We start from the raw sequence: 25,213 nt of genomic DNA on the forward strand, positions 1-25,213 counted from the left end.
AGAGGGACTTTTACCGTATGGGTCGATGACTGTCGATTGATAGATCAAGAGATAGATAGATCTGTGTCTATGCAGCGTCCTCGTCATTCGCCTGTCGGGCCATGAGGGGATCCGATAGTTTTACATAAATGTGAATCACCCAGAAAAAGTGTTCACCAGTCGGGCGATCGCTCACTATGCTGATGTTTGCCTTGGACATTTTCGAAGGATTGTTAAAAGCCGACAAAGGCAAATGTCCTTGGATCGGTTCTTTACAAAACGCCAGGAAAAAAACACTTCTGAGAGAACATGGACAAAAGAGGGCAAAAAATGATGAGGACGCAGTTAAAAGTTAAATGATCATAATTTTTATTCTTTATTCTTTGTTTTTTTTACATTATGCACGACTCTCATTTACAGTGCAATAATGTAATTGCAACATGTATGTATGTATTTATTTATTTATTTAGTACATATTTTGATGCATTTTTATGCTTTCGGAAACATTTAAGTCAGATTTTTGGGGTGCTTGGAACGAATTAGGGCATTTACATGGTAAACACGTCTCTACTTACAACCTTACATTTTCTAGTGAAGAAATTTCTTCCAGAACCAATTAATTTCGTAAGTAGAGGTACCACTGTGTATTTTATATCCACTCTATGTTGATTGCAGTGTTTCCCAACCAGGGGCACATGAGCACATTGCAGAGGGTACGAGGAAACCTTTAATAATTTATTTCCCAGACCGGGCGGGTTTATTCTTTTTTTTAATTGATATTTTTGGGCTTTATATTATTTCTTTTCAAAGCAACATGTTGATGTTTATGTTTAATTTGAGTTAAAAAGAAGACAATGCCGAGGACTGAAATGTTCAAATTAAGTTTACAGAGTAAAATCATTTTCATTTAAAAATCTGCTGTGTTCCATCCTATTTTCGGAGAAGCATCAATACGTACAGTATGAGTGAGGGGGTACTCATAGTATGACAAAAAGGTTCGGGGCTAAACGAGCCCAAAAAGGTTTGGAACCACTCGTGTATTGTATACATCATAATAGATGCTGATGTTGTCAGGTCATCTAAATCACATCGGTTCAAGTGCAGCAATGTGCAACATTTGTTCGGGTCAGTGTAAAAAGCTGTTGTGGTCTGTCTAAAATATTCTGTTGTCTAAATTGAGATGTTGAAGCTTGAAGTTTGTTTGTATATTTATTTGTCTTTGAGTTAGAAGACAGCTGGTGTACATTCTGATGTCTTTTATTCTGTGTCTTAACTATGACATGGCCTACTGAATAGCAGGAACTGTCAAAATAACACTGAAGACAAACAGTCTGAAATTGATTCACCTTGCCAAGTTAAAATCGGGATTCATACTACGTGATTTATAGCTATTCTCTAAATCAGGGGTCACCCACCTTTTTAAAACTGAGAGCTACTTCTTGGGTACTGATTACTGCAAAGGCCTACCAGTTTGATACATACTTGTGAAACAACAAATTTTCATAGGTTGCTTTGGATAATGCTGCTATTGTATGTTGTCATTTAATGATTTCTTTAAATGAAGACACTGATCATGTTAATGATTTCTCACAATCATTTGGAAACAGAAAAATGTCAATGTGTAAACACTTTGTTTCTAGAAATCTTTGCCAATGTTTATAATTTCAAATGATCACTCGAGAACATTCCTAGAAAATCCCAACGTCCCATCACTGGTGAGCTGGTCTTAGAACAAGCCCGCGGGCTACTCAGATGGTGCCTGGGGGCTACCTGGTGCCCAGGGCACCACATCGGTGATCCCTGATCTAACCATTTTATTACCTGCAGATGACTGACAATGCAGAAGGGTTCAGGACGAGTTAGTCCACAGGTGGAGGTGGATGAAAGCTGGTGCGCTCGACCAATCAGAAGATCTCCCGTTGCTGGGTAACAGCTGCCCTCAGTGCAGACATCACTGAGCTCCGGTACGCTGAAGTGATCCTGGTCTTGGCCAACCACAGGCCTAACTTGCTGGGCCAAGGTGAACACCAACAGACCTAAGAACAGTAGCCCAACCAAAGATTGGTCAGTCAAAAAATAAATAAATAAAATAAACACACACTTGAGGTGCTTTGCCATGAGCCAGATTCCATATCGTCTCCATTTGACTTTTTCGGGGCCAAATTCCAATGAAACAGCTTTTCAGGACCATCTCGGATGTGGTTCAAAAGTGCAGTCCTTCTGGGGCCGAGCAGGGCTGTGTCGTCACTGTATATTGACTGTCCAACAACGATGCAGCATACCGTATACAGTATATAATTAATATAAGAGTGTTTGACAACAACATTGAACCATATTTACAATTTCATATGTACGAGTGAATGCATTTTTGATGATTAATCATAAAAAATAAAAATCAAAAATTGCGAGCGCACGCGTTGCTTGCTAGCCGGGTGCCGTTCACCTGAATGATCGGTCTCCAACAGCAGAGCAGAGACTCACCACTCCCCCTGGCTCGATCGATAGTGGTCCCGACCTCAGGGATGGTGGCTTTGGGTGGCTGTCGGAGGGCTTCAGACGCCGCAGAGTGAGGACAACGAGCCATTGACTCGGAGAGGTGGCCAAATGAATGACAGTGCTCTCCAGTCAGAATGAATGAGCGCTGGCGGTGAGCTTTGCGTGCCGCTCACAGAATCACTATCACACTATTTCATCCATGGTACATATCCTTTGCTTTGGGCCGAAACCTTGTACCTCCCAAATAGTCACCTTTCAGGTGACCCCAAAACTTTGTTCAACTATAAATATCGCATCTTCAAAGAGAGCAAAACATTTTCAACATTTCAGATTGGTTGATAATTTCGAAGAATACCCACGCTTGTTGACTGACCAATTGCATGGTTTTACCAAATGGTGACTCATGGGGTTTCGACCCGACGCCAGCGATTATGGAATTGTAAATATGGTTCAGTGATGTAAAACACAAATTATGTAAGCTGTATACACTCTATTATGTCTTGACTGCAGCCATTTTGCAAAACTGAAAATAAATATATCGTCAGTGTCCTGTGAAAAACACACAATTTTTTGCCATTTTTAAACATTTTTACTTTAATGATGACAATTTTGAAAAATGACAAATGTTTTTTCACAGGACAACAACGATATGCTTCAAGATTATATATATATATACACACACACATATATATAAAAATAAATATATTTCCTTTTTAGTGAAAATAAATATCAGCTCTTGATAGCTGCCCTGGAAAAAACACATCAACTTGCTCTTGTGTATAATGTGTTCACATTAACCTTTTAAACTAGAAGTATGATTAATCACCAACTAAAAAATTATCAAATTAATAATTTTTTTTCATCATAATCATTTTGAGACCTTGTTCAAATTCATCTGAAAACACTGAATTTCAGCCTCTTCACAGTAAATATTCAAATTTGACCAGTATACATCCTCCAGGAAATCAGACTCTTTCTTCATTTTGAATAAAAACAAGAAATTTGCAAACATCTGCTTTGGTTTTGGAAAAAATGATCAACATGTTTGCCTATTTCCTGTTTCAAAACCAAACCATTAACTGCATCGTAATCCGTTTACACTTTGAAATATTGTTCTGTTTTTAAATAAGAGATGGTCATTAAAAAAAAGGGAATTAATTCACAAAATAATCAAAAGATTCAACGAGTATTAAAAGGAATTAATTGCAGCCCTATTTAAAACTGAGGAATTTAATCGTAAGCTTTTACTGACATAATTTATCCATCCATCCATTTGCTATCCGCTTTTTCCTCACAAGGGTCGCGCGGGCCTGCTGGAGCCCATCCCAGCCATCATCGGGCAGTGAGTGGGGTAAGCCCTGAACTGGTTGCCAGCCAATAGCAGGGCACACATAGATGAATGAACATTCACGATCATAATCACACCTTGGGACAATTTTGAGTGCCATAATTCAAACCACAGAGGTTTGATTCTTTTTATTTATCAAAAAGTCATTAACTGGACTGACATGATTGAATCACATGAACTTCATTTGATATTCAGTGATCTGTTAACAAAATTAAGTTGGGAGACATTTCAAATTCTGTAGTCTCCTGATATATATATATTTTTGGCTTTGGTTTGTATAAAATCTTTTGTCATTTTACATACATTTTAATGTCAACAACCTTCTCGGTAAATGAAATCCAAGTCGAGAGGAAGTTTTAAAAACGTCCCTGTGCCATCAGTTTCTATACAGAGAAGGTTAAAAGCAGCAATGCATTTACGTCGTATTGCGTGTGAAGGAACCCCATTTTAGAGCGGCTGGTTTCCTTGAAACTAAAAAGTATACTAAAAGCTTTCTCACCAAGAAGCAGCATGAGTTGACCACGTAGCATCTTCGTCCTCACACGGATGAGAAGACTCAACATTAACTTTCAACCTCCTGAGCCCGAGCAGACCTGAACTCCCACACATCACCCCCTCCCGCCTATATGAAAGTACACGACATTATTCAGACAAACGAGCATCCGCCAGACTTTCAGAATAAATTACGTAGACAAGTAATTCGTGTAAATTCGTGCCCCTGGCAAGGTTCTGATATACACTTTGACTATACGACTATTTTCAAAATCAAAAAGATTTTTCAAAAACAGTCAGATGATAAGCAATTCTGAGATCCTCACAATGTGCCATTACAATACAGTACATAAATAGCTACTATTTTCAAACGTTACCCTTGTGATGACATCGTGTTAGTATTTCTCCGTCAATCATGTTCACTTTACCATTGCTTTGAAGAGAGTGACTCCTCTCCCTCATCTTTTAGAATACAGTAAATTGTGTTGGGCGTGCATTTTAGCTTCCACTTCAACTTACTAACACATTTTAACAGTTGTCTAAGTTTGAGATCAGTTTACTTTTGTCACGTTAGAAAACACACACACACGCACACACACACGCGCGCGCGCGCACACACACACGCGCGCACACATTAACACCCACACACTCTAATGACTAAATAACTACAACTCAATTCCAAGTCACGATAATGCAAATATTTTCAATCTGTCTTTATTGATGTAACATTTTCTTGTTGCTTGCCACTCATGTTGATTGCTGCATTGTTGAAACTGAAATTGATCAAGGATATTTGTACATTTTCACCCCCTTTGGAATCACTTTTTTACGTTGTTTTTCAGTGCTGTTTAGTTTACAACTCAGTTCAGAACACCCCCCACATTCCTCAATGCCTCAACTCCCAACCCCACAGTCAAAGCTCAGTAATCTCACCTGTGAGAACAAAGGAAAAAGTGTCTGTCTGGGTGGGGGATGTTTGAGAATGTGACCCCCCACCTGAACATTTGAAGACTCATTCAGTATCCGCTGCCTCTCTGTGTAGTAGGTAATTATAATGACTCTCAACCTGTAGTGGCCTGCACAGTGAATCTTTGGGAGGAGAGCAACTTATCTGTTTGCAAGCTAACATCAGGAACACAGAGATCAACAATACGATAAAGCTTTGAGCACTAAATAATGTTCAGCACAGACTACCCTGTTACAAGGTCAACACAATTCATTCATTCATTCTATGATTGGCTTTATTTTGGTGACACTGTTGCCACATGAAATTAATCCAAAAATAAAAAGAATTTAGGAGCAACGGGGGGCATTTTTGACTGATTATTGGAGAGCTTTGCTGTTGAGAATGACCACCGCACTAGAATCATCACGATCGCGGGGCTCTTAACAGTACATTAGTTAAGAGGTTTAGTCGGATCATATGTTTTGCTGTGTCTGGCACAACCCTGGTCACATACACAAGCACCTGAAAACCATATATTTCAAAAACATGGCAAAGAAGTCCCATTACAATCCTGTGTTCCTGCAAAAGATGTTCAACCTGTCTTGGTCATCAATGGTCATGCCCCAGATGTAGGTGGGTGGCAGACATCCGACCTGTGCCCAAAGCTGGGAAGGACCAACAGAAACTCAACAGCTTCAGACCGCTCTCACGAACCTCGGTTAGTGGGAAAGGTGATGGAAAGACTAGTCGCCAACCGACTGCGCTTCCTCGCAGAAGGGGAGGATGCTGAATGAGCAACAAGCCGGTTTCCAAGCAGGACGCAGCACAGAGTACCAATTACTTCGCCTATCACAGTCAATCAGTGACGGTTTTCAGAGTAAGCCAATGCTAAGGACCTTGCTAGCCCTTGTTGACTACTCTAGAGCCTATGACAAGTTATGGCGAGACGCCCTGATCCTCAAACTACACCAAAGCGTCCCTACCATGATGGTGTGGTGGATCCAATATTGGCTGTCAAACCGACTCACTTGGGTAACCTACGACGGTGAGAGGAGTAAGACGGTCACGCTGAAGCAAGGCGTTCCACAGGGGTCGGTCCTATCGCCGCTACTGTTCCTGTACTACATGAACGACCTCCCCACCTATATCCAACACCATCATGTTAGCCTGTTTGCAAACAATGTTGCTGCCTGGGTCCAAGACGGCAGTCTCCAAGCAGCTCAGCAGAAGAGGCAGCAGGTGCTCGACAGGTTGGGAGATTGGAGCAGATGGTGGAAATTGAGATTTTGGTCCAGAAGTCGGAATGTTCGTTCTTCACCACAAACACACAAGAAGCTAATGCGTCCAGTGCTCTCGCTGAATGACCTCCCAATCTGCTACAATGCCACCCCCAAGTTCCTAGGGGTCACGTATGATAGACATTTAACCTTCTCCACCCATGCAGCTCTCGTCGGTGCAAAGATGGCGGGGGCTCTGAGAGCTTTGCCGTCAACCGACTTGGGGTATGACAAGCAGACCCTGAAGTCTACATGCATTGCCACTGGGAGGTCTGTGTTGGAGTATGCAGCAGCAGCGTGGCTACCTTGGGCCTCGCATTTGATGGTCAACAGACTTGAGACCTGCCAGAGATTCACGGGCCGAGCAATCATGGGGCAAGTGAAGACAACCCCTGCTGAGGCGATCTTGGCGGAAGCCAACCTGCCGACTGTTGCAACCAGAAGCGTACAACTCAGTGCAATAGCATATAAGAAATCACTACGCTGGGAACCCACGATTGGAAACGGCCGAGTCAGAGGTCCGACAAAGAACCAAAAAGCCCACCTGGAGGCAGAAGGCTCGACAAACTTGGAGATCCATCCTCGGGGACAGACGGCCGACGACCAAACCAGAACTGCTCCTGCCAGCAACCCACGACCGAACACAACGAGCCTACGGCAACGGGGGCAGCAAACTCAACAGAGTTGCAGAGATGGCGCTGAGCAGAAGAGAGCAGGTCACACTGAGCCGTCTACGCAGCGGTCACCACCCGGACCTGAAATATTGGCTCACCAAGATAAACCGGGTGGTTAACACCATCTGTAGGAAGTGTGGAATGGGAGAGGAGACAGCTGAACATGCAAATTATGAGTGTCCACGAATCCACCCCCACCAGACCGGAACCGGAGAAACCACCGCCGGCGACCATCTTTTTCTGTGGAGTGGCCTGAATGATGGGAGAGTCCTCCACGGTGTAGCCCTAGCTATTCCACGGTACCGGAGGAAGTCCATCATCAGCTAGAAGCCAGTCAGCGACAGACTGCTTTCCGCCCGTCTCCTCCACCAACATGGGAAAATATTGTCACCTATAGCCCAACAGACATAACCTCAGATGAGACAAAGGACAATTTTTACAACCAGCTAAAAGATGTCATCCAGGCAGCCCCCACCCATGACATCGTCATTCTCCTCACCGATGCCAACGCCACAATCTCCACCCAAAACCACACCCTCCCGGCTGTAACAGGTCCAGTTTTCATCGACAACACCACCAACGATAACGGCCAGCGACTATACAATCCATGCAGAGCCACCAACCTCTGCATTGCCGACACATGATTTCCCCTTAAGCGGATCCATCACTGGATCTGGTACAGCCCCGATGGAAAAACAAAGAAAGCAATCGACCACATCCTTGTTTCCTGACGATGGAAAAAATCAATCATCAACTGCCGTGTCTGCAGAGGTGCACAACTTGGCAATACAGATCACCTCCTGCTGATAGCAGACATGCAACTTAAGTTCAAGGCAGGGGCACCAAAAACTGCCTCCCCCAGGCTGGACTCCTCTCGCCTACAAGACCCGGCCATCATGGAATCATTCAGATGCCCCATCACCAACCGATTCAACACACTGACCAGCGACCAGCAATTTAAAGCTGATGTAATCGAGGCTTCCATAGAGACCATTGGGCGAACAAGACCTACTCCGAAGAAGCCCAGGATATCCTGGACATCATTGACAGAAGACGAGATGCTCGCTTGCGCGGGGACATGGCTCTGTATCGGCTCCTTAACACCCAAGGGAACATCTCCCTTCAACATAACAGAGAAAACTTCTGGAGCAATCAGGCATCAGCCATGGAGGCAGCTTCCCAAAACAACAATCTGCGGCAGCTCTTCAACCTCCTCCGCAAAGGGAAAGCCGGCCCCCGCCAGCACTGTTACTTAGTCAAGGACAGGGCTGGCAACATTCTATCAACCGAAACCGAGTGCATCAGTCGTTGGAAGGACCAATTTAGTGAGCTCCTAAATCATCCTCCTGTCCCCGAAGACCCAACCCTCACCATACACTTCACCACTAATCCGGACTGTCCCATCACCCCTGTATCGCTAGCTGAAGTCAAAGCAGCCATGACAAAGCTCAAAAATGGGAAAGCGCCAGGTCGATGTGCATTCACAGCAGAGATGCTGAATGCTGGTGGCGACCACATCATCCTGTGGCTCACACAGCTCATCAACCATGTGTGGGTTGAAGATATCACCTATGTTATATGTTTAGCTTAAAACTTTGTATCATAGACAGGTCGACTTTGACTATTAGGTCTCTGTCCTGAACATCCGCTACTTAAAACAAAGAATGTAGTGTGAAGCTGGGCTCCTATTTCCCCTTGAGTGATTAACAGCCCCCCAAGTGTTTTCTTTTGCGTCTCCCACCTTGGGAAAGTCCCTGAAGGCTGTCAAGTGCCTTCGAAGAGGAACCCTAATCTCAAGATTTGTGGACCAACAGATATGGTCTGTACTTTGTCAAAATGCCAAAATCGAACTTTGCTTGACTTTCTTTGTTTCAGATTTTTACATGAGGGGAAGGACTGCCCGCCCCTAATTAATATAATTAACATACTATGCCTATATGTACGTGTGACTGTAGTTGCTCGGGGCTTCCTGATGAAATCTGAGACTCACAGGAGCCCGAATCGATTCGTGTTGTGCCCTGAACGTTCAGTAAAACATCTTGCAAGAACTTCTCCATTTCCAGCCTCTGACTTTTGCACATCAACTCAGCCCGAATCAAACGAACACGCGGAGGACCTGGGGAAGTGGAGAACGGTCAAGGGATCCCGCCGTGTCGACAACAACACACTTCCCCCTGTTTGATCATCCTCCAACAATTGGTGACCCCGACGTGATTCGAGCTGATTGTCGGTCAACAGGCAGAATTTCGGCGCGCCATAATTGATAAGGTAAGGGGACATTTATCCTCTCGATTGATTTTCTGCCCTGTTGACTGATATGATGTGATGATTCACGTTTGATTTGAGACCAAATTAGTTTGGGGCTGGTAATTGAGAAACCCAGTTTAAACGTATTACTAGGTGTATTTCGCTCTAATTCTGAGTTCTAGAAATAATAATTCCTCGTTTTACGTTTTAAACCGGTTTAAACGTATTACTGGGTGTACTCCGCTTGAATTATCGAGTTATAGGAGTAATAATTCCTCGTTTTGCGGCTTAAACCAAAGGCCTAAAATAACCGGTAAAGAAGAGAAGTACAAGAGAATAAGAGAAATACAAGTGAATAAGGAAAAAGGGAAAGGAAAAAAACTCGTCTTCAGGGAGGTTGTCTCGTTCTGTTAAGAATCCTAGAGACTAGAATTCCTCGAGGAAGACGAGTTGATTTTAAGACAAATACAAGTGAAGTACAAGAGAATAAGGAAAAAGGGAAAGGAAAAACTCATCTTCAGGGAGGTTGTCTCGTTCTGTTAAGAATCCTAGAGACTAGAATTCCTCGAGGAAGACGAGTTGATTTTAAGACTGATCTTATTTTAGGCGGGGTTGTTTCGTTCTGTCAAGAATTTTAGAAACAGGAATTCCTCAAATTTAATAAGATCATAAAGAGAATACAGGAGAATTCACTTGTAAAGAGGTTCGCGAATAAAGAGGTTCGCGAATAAAGAGGTTCGCGGATAAAGAGGTTCGCGAATAAAGAGGTTCGCGAATAAAGAGGTTCGTGAGTCAGAAGTTTGTGGACAACGAAGTTCACGGATATTAAATACTGCAGTTCGCGAATAAAAGGGGTTCCCGGGAAAAAGAATAAAGGGAGTCACACATTTCAATTTACAGCATAAGGTAGGGCGAGATTGATAGGGAAAGAATTGACCTCCATTTGTGTGACGTTAATTAAATAAATAAGGCCGCTAATAAAATAAAAAGAGGAGGGGAGAAGAGGAGTTTGTAATCTGTGTGTCGTGTCTTTGTTTGTAATCTGTGTGTCGTGTCTTTATTTGTAATCTGTGTGTCGTGTCCTTGTTTGTAATTTGTTTTGTGTTGTTAAAGTATAAAGATGGATGGGGAATTCGATAGGGAGTTGGAGTGGTTCGATACCCGTGTTATTCCAAACCATGGCCGTAGTGTGCTGCTGAGTGATCAAGTGAGAAGTGCATGTAGTGTGTGTGTGGGCGCTTTGCCAGAGAAAAGTAGGGAAGAAAAAAGGGATGAACTGAGAGAGTGGGTGAGAGAATGTTGTGACAAGGGCTGGTTCCCGCCGATGTCTTCGGCTGCGTGCTTGGTGACTCTGATGAAAGAAGTAGAAAAAGCATGTTTGAATAAAAAGGAAAAATTGGAGGAAGATGTGAAAAGAACAAACAAGTTGTCTCCGAGAGGCAGGAAGGTGAGAGGAAGTCTAAAGAAAGTTGAAAAATGGACAAAAAATGCCAGACTGTTGGCAATGGGCTATGCTGTAAAACAGTCAAGAAAAGAATCTCAGACAGAAAGTGTGGGAGTCAAGCAGCTGCCCTCTGCGCCGCCATCCTATTGTGAGTCTGCCGTGGGGCGACAAAGTGTGCCTATTAACCCTTTCACCGACTCACCTTATGCAAACGTAAAACAAATGCTTAAAGATACATCTGTACCAGTTTGTCCTATTTTGTCAGTTTATGGAGGCAGCCTACAAGTGGACTGGGATGGAGTTGGCGCTGCGGGTCGACCACCTTCTGATCCGACCAGACAGACAGCTGCGGACTCGCTGGCTGCAGGAGTCACTGCTTCAATCGACATGATACAAAAAGAATTTGACGAACTAATGAAATACAGGCGTGAGCCGCGACAATTGCTAGACAGAGCTATAAAATTTAAAAGTTTGTTGACAAGACATCAGGAAGTGCCGAGGAATGTTAGTGACAAGCTACTCGCACTCTTAAAAGAAGCAGAGGAGAAAGCACACAGACAGGAAGAGGAAGAGATGAGACGCAGCCGTGAGGCTCGAGATGTTATTTTTGAAGAGAGACAGAAGGAGATAGAGGAGGGGGAACGACGACAGGATATGGCGACTGTGAATACACACCTATACATGTCCCAGCTGCAGAAGGAGATGACTGACATGAAAAGCGAGTTACAGAGCCTTAAAGATACACATCCAGACTCACCACTGAGTACATCGCGACACACTGAAATCGACACCTCAGTACATGCAGATGCTTCACAGAGCCCGCGAGGCATGTACACTCGTTCTATGGGAGGGATTGCTTTCCAAGCTCCCATGATATCCAGGTGGACCCTGTGTCGGGATGTCAAGCAATGTATTATAAACCATTCACCCCTTCTGACCTCAGTCTGATGTTGCAGAAACTTCCTCCCATGCAGAATGGTGGAGAGAGCTGGCTGAAAGCCGTCCAGCGCGCCACGACAGGTCAAATTCTCACAGCAGGTGACGTAAGAGCATTGATGACGCAATCGTGCCCGCTGTCTCAGTTAGAGACTCTTTTGAAACAATCGGGACTTACAGACATTATGGACAACATCGCACTTACTAGCACACAGTTTATGAAAATACTGACAGCATTAGATGCTTTGTTCCCCATACCCGAGGTCGTTATCTCTGACTTGATGTTTGCCCCAAAGTCAGATGAGGATGCAGCAGTATTTATTGATCGCGCTCAAGTCGATTTTGCGCTAAAAACAGGTCATCAACCCACTGACTCCTCTCTTTATTCCCAAGTATTTCGGGCGGCTGTGCTAAAAGGGGTTCCCAAATCCGTAGTCCAGTCCATGGAATCAAACCCTGATCTCCCTGGCGCTGACCACGCTCGCTGGCTGTCTCACCTGAAGCACCATCTACGGAGACATAGTAAAGATAACGAAACAAAAAATGAAAAGCGAAAGAACGTTGAATCCCAATTGACTATTATGCAGCTCCAAAGCTTGCAGAAAAAGGAGGAGCCCGTGACTCCACCAGCTGCTAACACCTCATCACCTTCTGTCTTTTCTGAGTGCATGATGTATCAGTCGGGACCATTCAGGGGTCGGAGAGCGCCCCCTGGTGACCAAGGACAATGTTTTAACTGTGGCAAAATGGGCCACTGGGCACGTGACTGCCGAGCCAGACCACAAGGACAAAGATGGGGGGGCAGAGGCAGAGGACAACAAAGGAGCTACGACAGAGGAGGCTACGCACAGTCACGTGGCAGGGGAGACTACAACCAACAATCCTATAACGAGCCACCACAACAGACTGTCATGCCACCTCTGCAACCTGGCCCTCCTCAACCACCAAACCAACAATACCTGCCACCGACTGCCGGTCAATATTCGCAATGATGGGGCCCTGGATCCACTAGCCGCGGTCTGCAGGAACCGATGATCAACTTGACGGTAGGAGGAACTTCTCTACCTTTCATGGTCGACACTGGAGCGCGACATTCCACCGTCATGACCTTACCACCAGAAAGTTCCCTTACTACCGGCGGCATCTCATTAGTTGGATTCAAGGGAGAGGAAACCACCCTGCACATGACTACCCCTGTCCGCACTCAATGTTACTCACAAACGTTGATGCACTCTTTTGTCTTTGCACCAAATTGTCCAGTGAACCTGTTGGGTCGTGATCTCCTCATCAAGACGGCCCCGATCATAAAATGCAGCCCTGATGGACTCACTTTGGAGTTCCCTGATGGGAACTCCTGCCACTGCTCTACTCAATCTGTCTACACGGACGCTCAACTATTACAGCTATTCGAGGGACAAGTTACCTCACCTGCAATTGCCTGTGCCACAGCTGACATCTACTGGGCGAGAGTGGACACAGATTCAACTGATTGGAGGAAGGCGGAGAGTTTCTGGACGAAATGGTCGCCTTGGGTTCGCAGCCTTCGCACTTATGACATGGTGTCGGACTGCATGCATTGCACACTCTACTATGACAGAAAAAGTGATGAAGTGTACAGTGAAGCATTTAAGGAAGTTGAGGGAAACACGTGGCAATTGAACATGGGCGATTTGTTTGTAGGAAAGCCAGGAGTAGCCTTTTCGGTTTCTCTAACAGACGAACAACAAAAATGGTACATGATGGCAGATCCGTCCGACCCGTATATGCCACCCTGCCATCCACATGTCTCGCTGATGGTTTCTCCACAACACACAGCCAAGGATCTTGGTCCATTCGTGAGGGAGTGTACAACGGCGACTGATTGGTATGAAACAATACACGAAAACTTGTTGTATTCCAAATCTCTCGATGCCTACTGGATCCAATCTGATGCATTTTATCCCTTTTCAGTTCTTGAACATAATCTTTTGGACAGGCATCATGGCAGAGAAATGACCGATAGTGATCTCGCTGCATCCATGCTCGAACAACTTCCACAGCACTTGTGGGCCACCGACTCAACAGACGTGGGACGATGCGACGTCACTCCAGTCATTTTTCAAATAAAACCCGAGCCGATTTATATTCCACAGTATCCAACTAAAGAATCAGGGCGTCTCGGTATAACAGACACAATAAATGGGTTGCTGGAAGCGGGTGTTCTATGCAAAATTCCGCGTTCGCGATATAACACTCCCATCCTACCCGTAGAAAAAAAGAATACCGGAAAATACCGCATGGTTCACGATCTACGCGCCATCAATGCTGCTGTCTTGACACCTACCTTGCCTGTTCCCAACCCGCATTCTACCTTATCTCAACTTGCACCATCCCACACTCATTTCGCTTGTATAGACTTGGCGAATGCTTTCTTTTGCATCCCGCTTGATGACTCCATGATGGAGTATTTCGCATTCACATGGAATAGTGAGTGCTATTCGTACAACCGACTGCCACAAGGCTTTGTTCTCTCTCCAGGCCTGTTCAATGCCTATTTGAAGCAACTTTTGGCGCCACTAATTCTCCCAGCCGGAGTACTATTGATCCAATATGTTGATGACATTCTGCTGGCTGCTCCTTCTGAAACTGTGTGTGTTGAAGCCACACGATCTCTGCTTGCTCACTTGGCAACGATTGGCTTGAAGTGCTCGAAGAGCAAACTTCAGATCGCACGCCCTCGAGTTTCATTCCTTGGGCGGCTCATTTCGAGACACGGGACAGGCATGTCACCTTCACACAAGGATGACATCTTGCACCATCCCAAACCCACCAATGTCAAGCAAATGCTTGCCCTCCTGGGACTTTGTAATTATTCTCGACACCATGTTCCAGACTTCATTGAACTCACACGTCCTTTGCGCGCCATGGTTAATGACCAGGGCATGCAAAACTTAACTCACTCTCTTACCTGGACTTCTGATGCAGACCAATCGTTTATCAGCTTGAAACAGTTTCTTTCCTCTGCGGCCTCGTTGGCCATTCCAGACTACACCAAAATGTTCTTTCTTGATGTGTCTGAAAAATCAAGCAGTGTGTCTGCTGTGCTTTTTCAGAAAGGGGGAGTTGGTGAACGATACACTTGCTTGTATGCATCCACTCCACTTGACATATATGAACAACGACATCCTTTATGTGCGGCTTTTGCCTCAGCTCTTGCTCGGCTCGTTCAGAAAACATCGCACATAGTTTTACATCATCCACTCACTATCCGCACATCACACAGCACTGTACAATACGTCACAAGCCAGGCATTCACCATGACAGGAGGGAGACAAAGAAAAATCGAGACAATACTAACCCAACCCCACATCTTGTTTACGCACGAAGGCGTCAACATGGCGGAAGGAATGATGGAAGGAAAACCACACTGCTGCACACAGCGGATAGTGGACGAAAACACGCTCAGAGAAGAACTGTATGAGACACCATTGAATAATCCAGACATGATACTGTTTACAGATGGCTGTTGCTTCAAAGGAGAAAAAGGACTCCAGTCGGGATTCGCTGTGACACGAATGACGAATGACGACTTCACGACGGTAGTAGCAAAAAGACTAACAGGTCCCCAATCAGCACAGAGAGCTGAACTGATTGCGGTTCAAACAGCTTTAATGCTAGCCCAGGGAAAAACTGCCAACATTTACACTGACTCAGCATATGTGCACGTGGTAATACACACGGCTCTGGCTGAGTGGCAACGAAATGATTTTGTGACTGCTGTAGGAACGCCAATTAAGCATCATCAAGACATCCTAGCATTGCGAGATGCCTTAATGCTGCCCAAAGCAGTGGCCATCATTAAATGCAAAGGACATTCCAAACGCTCAGACTTTGTAGCAAAAGGAAATGATTCGGCTGATAAGGCGGCGAAAGAGGCAGCAGGCTATCATCTTCCCACATTGCAACTAATGATCAGTGAGAATGAATTAACCGATAGGGAAGAGGTGAATGAGCATACGGTCAAGTTGTGGCAAGAGCAAGCCAGTCCAGAAGAAAAGAGTGTGTGGAAGTCGAAAGGGGGTGCAAAGAGTGATAATGGAATATGGAAAAAGGATGGGAGATGCATCCCACCACAAAAACAGTTGAAACAGTTGATAAGTGAAGCCCATGGAGTGTGCCATGTAGGCGTGGATGAAACACTGAGACGACTCCACACCTGGTGGCACCCTTTCATGAGAACGATTGTAAAAAGTGAACTACAGGACTGTAGTGTTTGTAGCAGGTACAACAGCATGCCTACGACGAAGCCACCACAGGGCACTCACGATCCGGACGTGACTGCTCCTGGTCAAGTGGTTTCGATGGATTTCACTGACATGATCAAACCAGTGTCAGGATACAGGTATTTGTTGGTAATTGTGGATTCTTTTTCAGGATGGCCAGAAGCCTATCCATGCAAAACGGAAACAGCGAACGTTGTGGCTAAACACTTGATCAATCATTACATTCCGACTCATGGGTTCCCAAAGAAAATCAGGTCCGATAACGGAACTCATTTCAAAAACAAACATCTACAAGAAGTAGAAAGGGCCCTGGGTTTAAAACACTCTTTTGGTTCAGTGTACCACCCACAGTCCCAAGGTCAAGTTGAAAGAATGAACAGGAACATCAAAGAAAAATTAGCAAAAGCATTAGCATCGTCTAAGCTAAATTGGGTACAGGCTCTCCCAATTGCCTTAATGAATGTAAGGATGTCACTAAATTCAGCCAAAGGGTGGACACCATTTGAATGTCATACCAACAGACCGTTTCCGGCACCAACAGCTCCACTGGAGGAATCGCAGGTGGAGGGACCGCCTGGGCTGCGACAGTTGACCTTTACGTTCTCCAGCCTGACCGAAAAACAGGCCGATGCTCCACCGCTAATGAATGTTTGTGAACTTGTGTGGTTAAAGGTTCTGAAAAGGAAGTGGTCGGAACCCAGGTGGACGGGTCCATACAAGGTGACGGAGAGGACTTCATCTGCGGTTCGCCTGCAAGGAAAGGGAGACACGTGGTTCCACTTGACGTCTACCAGACCAGCTCGAGGCCCCACAGGGATCAGCTTCCATCACATCAACAGCCAGGGAGACCAGCCTGGGACGACTACAACGCCTGACGACTTCGAAACAACGCTCGACGAATCCCGAACAGAGCCAGACGACTCCAAATTGAACCCGGCAACAGACAACGCAGGAGCAACTTCCACCCAGGAAAACTGCAATCCAACAGCAGCTGAGCTCACATCTTGAGAAAAAAAAAAAAAACACACAGCATTCCCAGCGACTCGCCCTGAATTCAAGTGGTCTGCCCAAAACAATTGTCATCACACTCAAAGTATCCACCGACGATGATCGCCAAGTATTTGATCGGTTTGTTGCTTGTGCAACTCGCATCCACCAGGCGAGAAACTCCCCTCTCGTCGAACGAACGCTGCCCCACTCCCAAAGCTATCACTTATACCACCGTGGGATACGGAGGAAGACTCTCCTCCTCAGCCTCCACCAGAGAGGGCATCTGCTTGCATATGATAGGAAACAACCAAATAACTTTTGAATTTGACGCATGCACAATGTTTTCATGATCACCGCCATTTTTGCATGCTGGAATTACACATTAGTGTTTTTGACGTTTACGTTATTATTGTCACATTTCATATCGTTTTGAATTTATCTCACCAATGTATTTGCTGTTGAAACATCACCTTTACATAATGTTTTCAGATGCATTTAAGGTTTTCGGACTCTTACGAGTCCGAGAGAGGGAAAGCTTTTTCAAACAAGTTTTCGGACTCTTTCGAGACCGAGAGAGGGATTGAAGATATCACCTATGTTATATGTTTAGCTTAAAACTTTGTATCATAGACAGGTCGACTTTGACTATTAGGTCTCTGTCCTGAACATCCGCTACTTAAAACAAAGAATGTAGTGTGAAGCTGGGCTCCTATTTCCCCTTGAGTGATTAACAGCCCCCCAAGTGTTTTCTTTTGCGTCTCCCACCTTGGGAAAGTCCCTGAAGGCTGTCAAGTGCCTTCGAAGAGGAACCCTAATCTCAAGATTTGTGGACCAACAGATATGGTCTGTACTTTGTCAAAATGCCAAAATCGAACTTTGCTTGACTTTCTTTGTTTCAGATTTTTACATGAGGGGAAGGACTGCCCGCCCCTAATTAATATAATTAACATACTATGCCTATATGTACGTGTGACTGTAGTTGCTCGGGGCTTCCTGATGAAATCTGAGACTCACAGGAGCCCGAATCGATTCGTGTTGTGCCCTGAACGTTCAGTAAAACATCTTGCAAGAACTTCTCCATTTCCAGCCTCTGACTTTTGCACATCAACTCAGCCCGAATCAAACGAACACGCGGAGGACCTGGGGAAGTGGAGAACGGTCAAGGGATCCCGCCGTGTCGACAACAACACACTTCCCCCTGTTTGATCATCCTCCAACAGGGTCAAAGAGTCATTGTCTGATGACCGGAGGCGGGGCATCATACTTCCCTTCTGGAAGCACAAGGTAGACCAACTGACCTGCAGCAACCATAGAGGAATCACACTCCTCTCCATTCTCCAACTTTTCAACCGCATTCTACTCACCTGAGCTCTACCTGCACCCAGAAGCAGACACCGCCAACAACAAGCCGGATTTTTGACCAATCGTTCCACCATCGAACACATCTCTGCTCTCCGACTCCTGATAGAAAAGTCTCGGGAGTTCAGAAATTACAAAAACGTTAGTCATTGCTTTTATTGACCTTAAGGCTGCTTTTGAGACAGTGGACCATGGGTCTCTCTGGAGCATCTTAAAATCCCTCAGAGTCCGAACCAAGATCACCACACTCTTCAAACAACTGTACCAGGGTGCGGAAAGCTGTGTACGTGTGAATGGCCAAGACTCAGAGTGATTCCCCATCAACAGCGGGGTAAGGCAGGGATGTGTTGCCGCTGCAGAGCTCTTTAACTGCGTCATTGACCACCTGATGTCAAGAGTCTGTGAGCAGATTCCTGGAGTGCCACTCGCCAACTGCATTCTAAAGGACCTCGAGTATGCTGATGACACCGTCCTGTTCAGCGAAACTGCCGATCAGCTTCGTGAGGCTCTCAAGGGTGTTCAATGAGGAGTCCAAAAAGCTTGGCCTAAAGATAAGTTGGGCCAAGACAAAATTGATGCATGTTGGCGATGGACCTGACCGACCATCTTTTGTATTTGATGGCACCCCTGTCCACTTTGTCTCCACCTTTAAATATCTCGGCTCGACAGTGACCAACAATGGAGACCTCAAAACAGAGGTCGACCGTCGCTGCGCCCTTGCAGCGTCTGTCATGCAGTCCTTGTGGAGATCGCTGTGGCCCCACCGGCACATATCCCGGGCAACGAAGCTCAGAGTCTACAATGCCTCAGTCATCTCCGTCCTCCTGTATGGCTCAGAAACCTGGCCACTGAACAACACTCTTGCGGCCAGGCTTGATGGCTTTGACTACAGGGCCCTCAGGACGATTAAAGGTATCTCGTGGACCGAGCACATCACAAATCAGGCTCTAAGAGACAAAACCAAACAGCCAATGGCCATCTGTCTCGCCGCAATGTGGCGAGTGCGATGGTATGGCCATGTCATCCGCCTGTCCCAGGAACACCCAACCAGCACCATCTTGGCCTTCAACACCCAGCAAGCTGGATGGAGACGACCCAGAGGTGCCCCCCGCACTCGCTGGCTGGACGTAATAGCCCTGGACCTTGGGGCCTGCAATGTGACCCTGGAACAAGGTCAACACCTTGCCCACAACAGACCCAGATGGAGAGACCTGGTTGCTATGGTTGGCTCTACGTGCCTTGAAGTGCAAGAGGACTAAAGAAAAAGAAGAAAGATTATTATTATTAATATTATTAAACAACCAGTTCAGGGTGTACTTTGCCTGCTGGGATAGGCTCTACTATCCCCGCGACCCTCTTGAGGTTAAGCCATAAAGGTAATGGATGGATAAATTTGCCCAAGTGGGACAAAGACAACATTGATGTTGATTATTTGAGAACTACAATGTTTCAGTGTTTGGTTTTCCTATCAAAATTTGCTCTCCACAGAAACTGGATTTTCCTCCGTGGAATCAACTATTTATCCTTGGCGGCACTGTCAAATTAAGCAAATCCTTAAATAGTGGGGCACAGAAAATGCTTTTATTTATCGTTTTTTAAATGTATTTTTTGTCGTACTTGAATAAAGTGTAATTGCACATACAATTGATGACAGTGATGCTCTCATTTATTTTATATTATTTTTCAATTTTAGGCAAATTGATGCACTTCCACTCTTTTCTCTGACAGACTAAATAACAATGTAAAGGGGTATTCTCTGTTAATTGTTGTGACTGTTTGTTCTTCTTCGATGTTTCAGTTGAGATGCAGTTGCCATCTATTTCCCCCTTCTATTTTCCTTCTATTTTATTTTTAGACTTAGATTTTTCTTATTGTGACGATTACCCCGATTTGGTTAACCTTCTTTCTGAGTCAGATTTTGGGACTTATTTTTGGTTTTCCTGGTCTCTTTCCCAGTTGTTACTCAAGCCCTCATTGGTTTATGTCACGCTTGTCTTTTGAAGATCACTTACTGGCCACCTCGGAACCCTTCCCTTCAGACACTTGGGCGCCCGATTAGCAATTTATTTGTGACTTCCGCGAGGTGGCCAATATAGGCACCCAGGTAAAGGTTCTGATTATCCCACCTTTTACAATTTGCGTCATTCTGAACATGCCCCCAAGCCACTTTACTCCCCGCCTTTTTTGTCACCTCATTCACTGTCTACTTCCTCACCTCATCATCTCGTGTCTCTTGTGCTTTCCAACCTCTATGGTGGCAGGCTGATGAGGCAAGGCTGCATGCCAGCACCTCAGCAGTTGCAAGGTCCCGCGCCAGCTCCTCAGCAGCTGCAGGCTCACTTCCCGGCTGCTCTGGAGCTGCAGGTCCCCGTCTCGCTCCCTCAACAGCACTGGGCACCCGTCGATTGATTGATGGGCGCCTTGGCAACAGCAGGCCCCCGTCTAGGCTTCTCGGCAGCATGAGGCCCCAACCCTGCTCTCGTGGCGCACACCCAAGAATCTCGCTTCTGGCCTTCCTTGATCCGTCTTTGATTTTGTTTCAAGTTTTCCTCATGTTCTTTTGTTTGTGTCTGTCTCATCAGGTTATTGCACTTGTTTACCCGATGCTTTGGGTTACCCAATCAGCCACTAAGAGAAGAACAGTAAAACTTAACTTCAACAGATTAATCTGAAAATTTGGTGGTGTGTTTTTCAGCCCAAGACCTACAATAAAGTATCTTTGAACCCTGTGGTGAGCCCAACAGGAAGTTTGCCATTTTGAATTTTCTTTCATAGTCGGCCCATTTTTCGCCACTTGTAGTGGTCGCATTTTAAAGAACTCCGAGTGATTTAATCCAATTGTCTTGAAACTACGGGGGTCACATCTGAAGATGTTCAAGACAAGGAAAATTACCCAAAAAAACAAATGCTGTTGTTGTGGTAACGTGCTGTTGTTCAAGAAAAATAACACTGACTTTGACGGGCTTAACGTTCGTGAAAGCAGAAAAAAACCCCTCATTTTACTATGCTCAGTAGTGCCCCTGAGACATTTTGAACAAAGCAGCCCTGATTGTATGGTTCACCTGGATCTACAAAAATTTGGTTGTATTTGTAACAGGCCAAGACCTATGAAAAAGTCTCTTGGAGCCTTATGTTAAGCTAACAGGAAATCCATCGTGCTGAGTTTTCTTTCAAATTTGGCCCCATTTTTGGTTTTCAATAAAGGTCACATTTTAAAGAATGCCTCCTAGAGATCTGATGAGTTTGTCTTGAAAATGGGTGCTTCAGCTGAAGATGTTTAAGACATAAAATAAAAGCAAAGCTTTTAAATTTGTCGATGCCGTTGCCTTGGTGATGCCCTGTTTGCTAAGGAAAATAAAACTCACATCACACTTACAATAATAACAATAATAACTCACTATGAGTTGAATGTGAGGTTTAAAAAAAAGGATTAATTGCGCCTCTGCACATTTTTTTTTAATTTATAAAATAGCCCCTCTACCAGAAACCTGAAAGCATATGTAACAAGCCAAGATGTACAAAAAGACTCCAAACTAAACAGGGATTGGCCATTTTAATTACCTTTCGAAAGTATCCTCGTTTTATTGATGTCATATTTTCTTCAACTAGTTTTTAAATTGATATCCCTGTACTTCATTTTTCAAACATTCCAATTCCAATGTGCCTGTATTCCAACTGACCAGAGCCGCAAGGACCCTTTATAGCTGCAAGGCAGCTCTAGTTATATTTGTTCTGACAATAAATGTTACGTTATGAATAAAAAAGTTGTTTAGTTTAATGAGCAAAATAATCCACGAGTCCCCTTCTGGAAAAAAAAAAGTCAATTGCGTCTCCTCTGACGTTATTAAATAAAATACTGGCCCCTGCTGGTTCAGATTACTTTTTTTATCTACCTTATTTTCTGTCAAATTATTACTGTATATATGTTTTATGTTCAATAAACAAACAAACAAACAAAAACAAACAAAAACAAAAAAAGATTAACCCTGGCCGAAGTCACATTCGTCTCATTGAGAGTTCCAAAACATGTCCAAAATGAATGAGTCTCCTGCAAAAATATGAAGTGTGAACTCTTCTGTCGACAAAATATATAGATTTATATATTATAGATTATAGATTTATAGAATTATAGATATTTCCTCTGTATTATCTTTGAAACCTCTAAAATTAAATAAAAATAAAATATATTCATTTCAAATAACCAAAGTCTGTCATTTATCAAACATTTCAGAAAAGTGATCTGGATGTCTGTAATAACAACGATGAAATCCTGAGTAAAAATCACACCAATTTAGGAGAGGTAGATACGCCCGAAAGCAGTGGTTCTTAACCTGGGTTCGATCGAACCCCAGGAGTTTGCAAGCGATTTTCACGCAGTTTGTTTTGTTCCAAACGTCAGACATGTGGATACAATACAAAGCAGTTGTGTGTATTGAAAGTGTTATTCATTTATTTATTTTTAACAACAACAACAACCCTCCTTGTGGGTCCTGACCTTGCCGTGGCAAGGAGTGTGCTGTGTGTTCCAATGATCCGTAGAGCGTTACCGTCTGGAGCTTGCTCCAGCTAGGGCAGGGGTGGGCAATTATTTTCCCGGGGGGGCCAAATGAGAAGCAGAAAATATTGTGGAGGGCCGGGCCAAAAGTTAGAAATCTACTCCTGATTTCGATTTTACTTCTACGTTGAAATAAGTTAATGACAAGCTGTATGTATTATTTCTAGATAATGAAAGTGCAGTTATTTTACAGAAAAATGATTTCTTCAGTGAAATTATGCAAAACAATTCTAATTGTGCAACACTTGTAACTCTTTTTCAGTAAGATGAACACTACAATGCTTTCTGATTTTAAATTTCCCATTAAGATAGCACAATGTCTTTGTATGCCAGTAATAATGTAACAGAACTCACATTTTTTTGTCCCAACTGCCAAACAATGTAGAAAAAATACAAGCAAGCATGTTTCAGTGTTTTGATTTTTTTTCTTGTTCAGGAGAGATCAATCTAGCCCAGGGGTGGGCAAACCTTTTGGCTCAGGGGCCACATTGATTTCTAAATTTGACAGGTGGACCGGGTCAGCACAAGATACGGTACATATCAAAAACTGCATATGCTGACAGTCCATACCAAACATCAACAGAACAAAAGCATTAAAGCATTAACATAATTTAAAAAATGATAACAGTGAAACAACTGTGGTATATGTCTTGTATGAACGAAAAGTATGTTAACAACATACATGTGTGACAACACAAGCAACAAAGTGAAACAATATACTGTATTGCCCAAAAACTGTTGTTTATAACACAAAAACTCCACCAACACGCCTTCCGACTGAGCAAGAATCGCTTCCTTGTTTTTCAAAGTCTCGTAGATTTGAGTCTTTCCGACCCCACCATCTCCTGAACGTTTCATACTTTGTAACCCGCTTCGTTTAATCAGATACATATCACTTTCTCTTCCACGGTCATTACCGTATTTACCACACTATAAGGTGCACCGAAAAGTCTTCTATCTTCTTAAAAGCCCACAGCGCGCCTTAAAGTCCGGTGCGCCTTGTACATGGTCATTACGGTAATATGTTGACCCCAAAATGGCTCCTTGCTGGAGACATGCTTACAATGTTATAACTTGCTGTTAGTTCAGTGAACTGTTTCGCTGCTTTATTAAATACGTTTTTGTTGCAGCTCCGAAAAAAAGGAAAGCTGGGGTGTTATTCAGTAAAGTAGTAGCCATTGTTTTGTATTAAAGCAAACACTTGATTGAAAACAAGTTACAAGTACCGGTAGTTTAACATGATTTCTCAAGCTTTGGTCAGATGACGCCATTTTCAAGTGCATAAACGACAACATCACTAAGCATTTATGTCAAGACAGAGCATGTGCAGACACCTGGCTCTTCTGATTGAACTGGAAACAAAATGTTTGTTCGGATTGGCAAAAGGAATATGTCACCCGTAAATTCCTTTCGAATTCTGCCTTTTTATTCCGATTGAGGTGTTTACATGTAGCACTTGGATTCTTTTTGACATTTTGGGTTCACTTCAATTGAAATGCAAGGCTCCGTGCAAATCTGGCTATAGTGTTTCTGACCACTGTTGTCTCTAGTAACAGTGTACAATTTGATCACATAGAAATAATAAATAGATTCATTCATTAATCGTTAGTATGCCATTTTGCATTAATATTAGCTCGTCTGGGGGCAGTCCGTTTCTAACTTGATATGGAATTTCATTAATGAATCACATTAGTCATATTTTGATTACAGCATGGTCCTGCATGAAATATTTGCTTTGTCATTATTATATTATTATTGTATTTTCACGTTGTTACAGCCACTACAGAGATGTACAAATGAACAATTGACCGTATTTTCCGCACTATAAGGCGCACCGAAAAGTCTTCCATTTTCTTAAAAGCTCACAGCTCCTTAAAATCCAGTGCGCTTTGTGTATGGTCATTACGGTAATATGTTGACCCCAAGACGGCTCCTTGCTGGAGACATGGTTACAATGTTATAACTTGCTGTTGGTTCAGTGAACTGTGTTGCTGCTTTATTAAATAAGCTTTTGTTGCAGCTCCGAAAAAAAGGAGAGCTGTGGTGTTGTTTTTTAAATAAACGCACACTTTATTAATGGTTTTCACAGCCTCAACAAATACAGGTACGTCTTTTTCCATCTCCGTGCCTTCTCTTCTTCCGTTCGACTCGAGAGGCGTTCAGGACCGCCTCCGAAAAACGTAAATTAACAATTCCTTCAACGAAACT

The 25,213-nt window shown here is 44.0% G+C and overlaps 2 protein-coding genes across 2 annotated transcripts in view; one reads left to right on the forward strand and one right to left on the reverse strand.

The window, feature by feature from the left end:
• The window catches only part of lamb1a (laminin, beta 1a), a 73,208-nt gene extending 68,752 nt beyond the window's left edge, over positions 1 to 4,456 (reverse strand). Inside the window, exons 1-2 of the mRNA XM_086109445.1 lie at positions 4,323 to 4,456; positions 1,801 to 2,015 (exon numbers count right to left, since the gene is read on the reverse strand). Coding sequence (XP_085965571.1) covers positions 1,801 to 2,015; positions 4,323 to 4,386 — 279 coding nt within the window. The 5' untranslated portion in view covers positions 4,387 to 4,456. The remainder of the gene's footprint in view (positions 1 to 1,800; positions 2,016 to 4,322) is intronic.
• Positions 4,457 to 11,562: 7,106 nt separating this feature from the next.
• Positions 11,563 to 14,798, forward strand: LOC147205658 (uncharacterized). Its single transcript, XM_086108422.1, has 2 exons — positions 11,563 to 14,683; positions 14,758 to 14,798. Exons 1-2 carry the CDS (start codon positions 12,871 to 12,873, stop codon positions 14,796 to 14,798), a joined length of 1,854 nt encoding a protein of 617 aa, XP_085964548.1. The 5' UTR covers positions 11,563 to 12,870.
• The last annotated feature ends 10,415 nt before the right edge of the window (positions 14,799 to 25,213 follow it).

Source organism: Hippocampus guttulatus, chromosome 4 (genome assembly GCF_054856545.1).
Source record: "Hippocampus guttulatus isolate MCC_2025c chromosome 4, RoL_Hgut_1.0, whole genome shotgun sequence".
Classification (NCBI taxonomy): domain Eukaryota; kingdom Metazoa; phylum Chordata; class Actinopteri; order Syngnathiformes; family Syngnathidae; genus Hippocampus; species Hippocampus guttulatus.

What these genes read in the sequence shown, in the direction of transcription:
- LOC147205658 (XM_086108422.1), top strand. Translation starts at nt 12,871, where the DNA reads ATGATCAACTTGACGGTAGGAGGAACTTCTCTACCTTTCATGGTCGAC. An exon ending in GCTTGCCCTCCTGGGACTTT is followed by an intron (nt 14,684 to 14,757) that starts GTAATTATTCTC and finishes GTTAATGACCAG; the next exon opens with GGCATGCAAAACTTAACTCA.